Raw genomic sequence first — 8,373 nt, 5'->3', positions numbered from 1 at the left:
CACAGGATCAGAGTTATCTCCACAGGATCACAGTTATCTCCACAGGATCACAGTTATCTCCACAGGATCACAGTTATCTCCACAGGATCACAGTTATCTCCACAGGATCAGAGTTATCTCCACAGGATCAGAGTTATCTCCACAGGATCAGAGTTATCTCCACAGGATCACAGTGATCTCCACAGGATCACAGTTATCTCCACAGGATCACAGTTATCTCCACAGGATCACAGTTATCTCCACAGGATCACAGTTATCTCCACATGATCACAGTTATCTCCACGGGATCACAGTTATCTCCACGGGATCACAGTTATCTCCACGGGATTACAGTTATCTCCACGGGATCACAGTTATCTCCACAGGATCACAGTTATCTCCACGGGATCACAGTTATCTCCACAGGATCACAGTTATCTCCACGGGATCACAGTTATCTCCACGGGATCACAGTTATCTCCACAGGATCACAGTTATCTCCACAGGATCACAGTTATCTCCACAGGATCAGTTATCTCCACATGATCACAGTTATCTCCACGGGATCACAGTTATCTCCACGGGATCACAGTTATCTCCACAGGATCACAGTTATCTCCACAGGATCACAGTTATCTCCACAGGATCACAGTTATCTCCACAGGATCACAGTTATCTCCACGGGATCACAGTTATCTCCACAGGATCACAGTTATCTCCATAGGATCACAGTTATCTCCACGGGATCACAGTTATCTCCACATGATCACAGTTATCTCCACGGGATCACAGTTATCTCCACAGGATCACAGTTATCTCCACAGGATCACAGTTATCTCCACGGGATCACAGTTATCTCCATAGGATCACAGTTATCTCCATAGGATCACAGTTATCTCCACGGGATCACAGTTATCTCCACATGATCACAGTTATCTCCACGGGATCACAGTTATCTCCACAGGATCACAGGTATCTCCACAGGATCAAAGTTATCTCCATAGGATCACAGTTATCTCCACGGGATCACAGTTATCTCCACATGATCACAGGTATCTCCACGGGATCACAGTTATCTCCACAGGATCACAGATATCTCCACAGGATCACAGTTATCTCCACGGGATCACAGTTATCTCCACATGATCACAGTTATCTCCACGGGATCACAGTTATCTCCACAGGATCACAGTTATCTCCACAGGATCACAGTTATCTCCACGGGATCACAGTTATCTCCACATGATCACAGTTATCTCCACGGGATCACAGTTATCTCCACAGGATCACAGATATCTCCACAGGATCACAGTTATCTCCACGGGATCACAGTTATCTCCACAGGATCACAGATATCTCCACAGGATCACAGTTATCTCCACGGGATCACAGTTATCTCCACAGGATCACAGATATCTCCACGGTATCACAGTTATCTCCACAGGATCACAGATATCTCCACAGGATCACAGTTATCTCCACGGGATCACAGTTATCTCCACAGGATCACAGATATCTCCACGGTATCACAGTTATCTCCACAGGATCACAGATATCTCCACAGGATCACAGTTATCTCCACGGGATCACAGTTATCTCCACAGGATCACAGATATCTCCACGGTATCACAGTTATCTCCACAGGATCACAGATATCTCCACAGGATCACAGTTATCTCCACGGGATCACAGTTATCTCCACAGGATCACAGTTATCTCCACGGGATCACAGTTATCTCCACGGGATCACAGTTATCTCCACAGGATCACAGTTATCTCCACAGGATCACAGTTATCTCCACAGGATCAGTTATCTCCACATGATCACAGTTATCTCCACGGGATCACAGTTATCTCCACGGGATCACAGTTATCTCCACAGGATCACAGATATCTCCACGGTATCACAGTTATCTCCACAGGATCACAGATATCTCCACAGGATCACAGTTATCTCCACGGGATCACAGTTATCTCCACAGGATCACAGATATCTCCACGGGATCACAGTTATCTCCACAGGATCACAGTTATCTCCACGGTATCACAGTTATCTCCACAGGATCACAGATATCTCCACAGGATCACAGTTATCTCCACAGGATCACAGTTATCTCCACATGATCACAGTTATCTCCACGGGATCACAGTTATCTCCACGGGATCACAGGTATCTCCACGGGATCACAGTTATCTCCACAGGATCACAGATATCTCCACGGGACCACAGTTATCTCCACAGGATCACAGTTATCTCCACAGGATCACAGTTATCTCCACAGGATCACAGTTATCTCCACGGGATCACAGTTATCTCCACAGGATCACAGTTATCTCCACGGGATCACAGTTATCTCCACAGGATCACAGTTATCTCTACAGAATCACAGTTATCTCCACGGGATCACAGTTATCTCCACAGGATCACAGTTATCTCCATAGGATTATCCCGGGGGTTTAACCAAAGGTTTACAGAAGTCAGTTACATAAATAAATGAGCACGGAGAAGCTACAGGAATAAGGGAATAATAGAGTAGAGAGAGAGAGAGAGAGAGAGAGAGAGAGAGAGAGAGAGAGAGAGAGAGAGAGAGAGAGAGAGAGAGAGAGAGGGAGAGAGAGAGAGAGGTGTGAGGATCAAATAACTGTTAAATTAGAACCGAAGAGACAGCTTGAAAACGGTATAGACAGTTCCGTGGAGTGCGTTATTGTTGTTGTTATAGATTCAGCTACTCTGAACAAGATCCAAGTAGCACGGGCTATGGTGAGCCCGTAGCTTATCCGGCACAGGAGCGGGGCAAATAGCACGGGCTATGGTGAGTCCGTAGCTTACCTGGCACAGGAGCGGGGCAAGTAGCACGGGCTATGGTGAGCCCGTGTACGTGGAGAGCGTTTAGAGAGTGCTTATAACAACACACACACAGCAGCCAAACCTCAACATTAGCTCACCCTTGAGAGCTGAGGACGTGTTGACAGGCCGGACCCGAGAGGCTTCCGCTCTGCGATTTATTGGGAGCAAATGAGATCTGGAAGACGGACGCCCCATCGATTATGTCCACGGAGAGTGGTGGTGGTAGTTGTGGTGGTGGTGGTGGTGATTGTGGTTTGATCTGGTGGTATATATCTCTATATGAAATTAGTTTACAACTTTACGGGTATTCGACACCATATATATATATATCTCAATAAGAACTCTTTGACCCGGCCAGGATTCGAACCCATGCCGTTCAGGATCACCCCTAAACGTACACAGTACCGTGACCACCGCACCAATGATTGTCTAAATCATCAATGATCGTCTGGTGCGGTGGTCACGGTACTGTGCACGTTTAGGGGTGATCCTGGACGGCATGGGTTCGAATCCTGGCCGGGTCAAAGAGTTCTTAGTGATCTATAGCTTGCGCGTTCATGCAGCTTTCTCACACACATATATATACTTCAAATTTAAGTCGTATCTAATTTTATTAAATTCTCGGTGCATTTGGAAAAAAATGTCTTGTGAAAATTGGAATTTTCAGTGGAACGAGAATTCCACCACGTCGACTTCCTTGGAATTTCTTGAGGTCTGCCGTCATGAGAGAATTTTTTGAATCTCCAAGTGTCGCTAGTGTTCTGCTGGCGTCTCTAGCACCACTAACACAGCGTCTCTAGCACCACTAACACAGCGTCTCCAGCACCACTAACACAGCGTCTCCAGCACCACTAACACAGCGTCTCCAGCACCACTAACACAGCGTCTCTAGCACCACTAACACAACGTCTCTAGCACCACTAACACAACGTCTCCAGCACCACTAACACAACGTCTCCAGCACCACTAACACAGCGTCTCCAGCACCACTAACACAGCGTCTCCAGCACCACTAACACAGCGTCTCTAGCACCACTAACACAGCGTCTCTAGCACCACTAACACAGCGTCTCTAGCACCACTAACACAGCGTCTCCAGCACCACTAACACAGCGTCTCTAGCACCACTAACACAGCGTCTCTAGCACCACTAACACAGCGTCTCTAGCACCACTAACACAACGTCTCTAGCACCACTAACACAGCGTCTCCAGCACCACTAACACAGCGTCTTTAGCACCACTAACACAGCGTCTCTAGCACCACTAACACAGCGTCTCTAGCACCACTAACACAACGTCTCTAGCACCACTAACACAACGTCTCTAGCACCACTAACACAGCGTCTCTAGCACCACTAACACAGCGTCTCTAGCACCACTAACACAGCGTCTCTAGCACCACTAACACAGCGTCTCTAGCACCACTAACACAGCGTCTCTAGCACCACTAACACAGCGTCTCTAGCACCACTAACACAGCGTCTCCAGCACCACTAACACAGCGTCTCTAGCACCACTAACACAGCGTCTCTAGCACCACTAACACAGCGTCTCTAGCACCACTAACACAGCGTCTCTAGCACCACTAACACAGCGTCTCTAGCACCACTAACACAGCGTCTCTAGCACCACTAACACAGCGTCTCTAGCACCACTAACACAGTGTCTCTAGCACCACTAACACAACGTCTCTAGCACCACTAACACAGTGCCACCAGCACCACTAACACAGCGTCTCTAGCACCACTAACACAGCGTCTCTAGCACCACTAACACAGCGTCTCTAGCACCACTAACACAGTGTCTCCAGCACCACTAACACAGCGTCTCCAGCACCACTAACACAGCGTCTCTAGCACCACTAACACAGTGTCTCTAGCACCACTAACACAACGTCTCTAGCACCACTAACACAGCGTCTCTAGCACCACTAACACAGCGTCTCTAGCACCACTAACACAGCGTCTCTAGCACCACTAACACAGCGTCTCTAGCACCACTAACACAACGTCTCTAGCACCACTAACACAGCGTCTCCAGCACCACTAACACAGCGTCTCTAGCACCACTAACACAGCGTCTCTAGCACCACTAACACAGCGTCTCTAGCACCACTAACACAACGTCTCTAGCACCACTAACACAGCGTCTCTAGCACCACTAACACAGCGTCTCTAGCACCACTAACACAGCGTCTCTAGCACCACTAACACAGCGTCTCTAGCACCACTAACACAGCGTCTCTAGCACCACTAACACAGCGTCTCTAGCACCACTAACACAGCGTCTCCAGCACCACTAACACAGCGTCTCTAGCACCACTAACACAGCGTCTCTAGCACCACTAACACAGCGTCTCTAGCACCACTAACACAGCGTCTCTAGCACCACTAACACAGCGTCTCTAGCACCACTAACACAGCGTCTCTAGCACCACTAACACAGCGTCTCTAGCACCACTAACACAGTGCCACCAGCACCACTAACACAGCGTCTCCAGCACCACTAACACAGCGTCTCTAGCACCACTAACACAGTGTCTCCAGCACCACTAACACAGCGTCTCTAGCACCACTAACACAGCGTCTCTAGCACCACTAACACAGCGTCTCTAGCACCACTAACACAGCGTCTCTAGCACCACTAACACAGCGTCTCTAGCACCACTAACACAGTGTCTCTAGCACCACTAACACAGCGTCTCCAGCACCACTAACACAGCGTCTCCAGCACCACTAACACAGCGTCTCCAGCACCACTAACACAGCGTCTCTAGCACCACTAACACAGTGTCTCCAGCACCACTAACACAGCGTCTCCAGCACCACTAACACAGCGTCTCCAGCACCACTAACACAGCGTCTCTAGCACCACTAACACAGCGTCTCCAGCACCACTAACACAGCGTCTCCAGCACCACTAACACAGCGTCTCCAGCACCACTAACACAGCGTCTCCAGCACCACTAACACAGCGTCTCTAGCACCACTAACACAGTGTCTCCAGCACCACTAACACAGCGTCTCCAGCACCACTAACACAGCGTCTCCAGCACCACTAACACAGCGTCTCTAGCACCACTAACACAATGTCTCTAGCACCACTAACACAGCGTCTCCAGCACCACTAACACAGTGTCTCTAGCACCACTAACACAGCGTCTCTAGCACCACTAACACAGTGTCTCTAGCACCACTAACACAGTGCCACCAGCACCACTAACACAGCGTCTCCAGCACCACTAACACAGCGTCTCCAGCACCACTAACACAGCGTCTCTAGCACCACTAACACAGTGTCTCTAGCACCACTAACACAGCGTCTCCAGCACCACTAACACAGTGTCTCTAGCACCACTAACACAGCGTCTCCAGCACCACTAACACAGTGCCACCAGCACCACTAACACAGCGTCTCCAGCACCACTAACACAGCGTCTCTAGCACCACTAACACAGCGTCTCCAGCACCACTAACACAGCGTCTCTAGCACCACTAACACAGCGTCTCTAGCACCACTAACACAGCGTCTCTAGCACCACTAACACAGCGTCTCTAGCACCACTAACTCAGCGTCTCCAGCACCACTAACACAGCGTCTCTAACACCACTAACACAGCGTCTCTAGCACCACTAACACAGCGTCTCCAGCACCACTAACACAGTGCCACCAGCACCACTAACACAGCGTCTCCAGCACCACTAACACAGTGTCTCTAGCACCACTAACACAGCGTCTCCAGCACCACTAACACAGTGTCTCCAGCACCACTAACACAGCGTCTCCAGCACCACTAACACAGCGTCTCTAGCACCACTAACACAGCGCCACCAGCACCACGACCTAATTTTAATTGAAGTAATTTTGATATTTTTCTAGATTTAGAGGAGTTTTGCCGCTTTATGAGTCCTAGTAATTAAACTAACCCATTGGGGCGTCTCTTGCAATTGGTCTGAAGACTATCCTTTACGGTTAGAAAATAATAAGTTTGTTGTCAATATATATATATATATATATATATATATATATATATATATATATATATATATATATATATATATATTGTGACGATAATCTCTTTCAAGAGAAATTGAGTCTGCTCTTCCCTATATCATTTACGTCATTCTACAAGTACAAGATGCTATATTAAAGATACGTCCACCAGTATCACAAAACGTTTTGCCCAGGAAGCAAAGCGTACCTTGCACCACCTGACACGCCGGCTCTCCACCCGTCGTCAACGAGCAAACTACCCATTCTCCGCCTGCCTGCTCCTGATTGGCTGGTGTATCGCCGACAGCACACCTGCACCTGCACTCACGCCCTCTACCTGAGTCGACGTCTGGGCCAGCTCACGCCGTCCTCCTCAGAATATCTTTGTGCTCTTAGAAGTTGACATCTCTCTCTGGTAGACTAAGCCCTGGCTGTCGTGTACTAAGGGAGGTGGCAGCTCTAGCCAATATTCTCAGCACCTTATTATTATTGTCTTGCTCATTATTTTATATTAGAGTAAATTTTCACATCTATTAATTATTCATGTTGTTTTGTTTGTTGACTTGTTTTGAATTTTACGTAAGCCAAGGGATTGTCTTTGTTCATATCTTGTTTTCTAAAGTAATTAAAATTTCATTGTTTATATTTTTGTGTTTTGTGTGTCTTCCCATTACCTTACCACAGACAAACAGGCAAGCAGTCTCTTTTTATGTAAGTGTGACAAGGCATTGACACCTGCCATTGGAGGACTGCCGAACATCAACACTCCAACACTTCACTGTCACAGTATATATATATATATATATATGAGAATGAAAACTCACACCCCAGAAGTGACTCGAACCCATACTCCCAGAAGCAACGCAACTGGTAACTACAGGGCGCCTTAATCCGCTTGACCATCACGGCCGTCAAAGGAAGTGATAGCCGAGGCTATTTGAGCCACTTCCCCGACGGCAACTCGGATGGTAATCTTGGGCATTAAGGCGGATTAAGGCGCCCTGTAGTTACCAGTTGCGTTGCTTCTGGGAGTATGGGTTCGAGTCACTTCTGGGGTGTGAGTTTTCATTCGCATATAGTCCTGGGGACCATTCAGGCTTGTTCGCATATATATATATATATATATATATATATATATATATATATATATATATATATATATATATATATATATATATATATATAATGTGTGTGTGTGTTCGTTCAGCAGAATACTTCACTAAATATATGAACTTGAACAATCTCATTATACAGATTATATTAAAAAAAATGTTTTTCCAAATTAAACAAAAATGAATGAAAGTAAACATTTCACCCGGAAAGTATAAAAATGTTAAAATTGGAATTAATGATAATGTTATTGTTTCATTAGCCTGGAGACTTGACTCATATTCCACAGGCAAGAAGCAGCTCCTCCTTGTAACACAAAGTTATTAGTATTAATAAGACGTAGGTGATATATGAAGCAACATTTCTGGATGGTGGTGTTAACATTCTCTTTACATTGTTTGAGAGTAGCTGGTCCCATTATGCTATATTATTTTTATTATT

General features: G+C 46.8%; 1 protein-coding gene across 1 annotated transcript; it reads left to right on the top strand.

Annotated features, from left to right (window-relative positions):
- The first annotated feature begins 1,121 nt into the window (after nucleotides 1-1,121).
- On the top strand, nucleotides 1,122-2,477 carry LOC138357917 (mucin-3B-like). The gene has a single exon (XM_069315093.1). The coding sequence runs from the start codon at nucleotides 1,122-1,124 to the stop codon at nucleotides 2,475-2,477; it is 1,356 nt and encodes a 451-aa protein (XP_069171194.1).
- Nucleotides 2,478-8,373: the final 5,896 nt, after the last annotated feature.

Source organism: Procambarus clarkii, chromosome 80 (assembly GCF_040958095.1).
Source record: "Procambarus clarkii isolate CNS0578487 chromosome 80, FALCON_Pclarkii_2.0, whole genome shotgun sequence".
In the NCBI taxonomy this organism is placed as follows: Eukaryota; Metazoa; Arthropoda; class Malacostraca; order Decapoda; family Cambaridae; genus Procambarus; species Procambarus clarkii.
This window is presented reverse-complemented; position numbering and strand designations above follow the sequence as displayed.

Excerpts from the sequence above, each read along its gene's own strand:
- LOC138357917 (XM_069315093.1), top strand. The coding sequence starts at position 1,122 with ATGATCACAGTTATCTCCACGGGATCACAGTTATCTCCACAGGATCAC.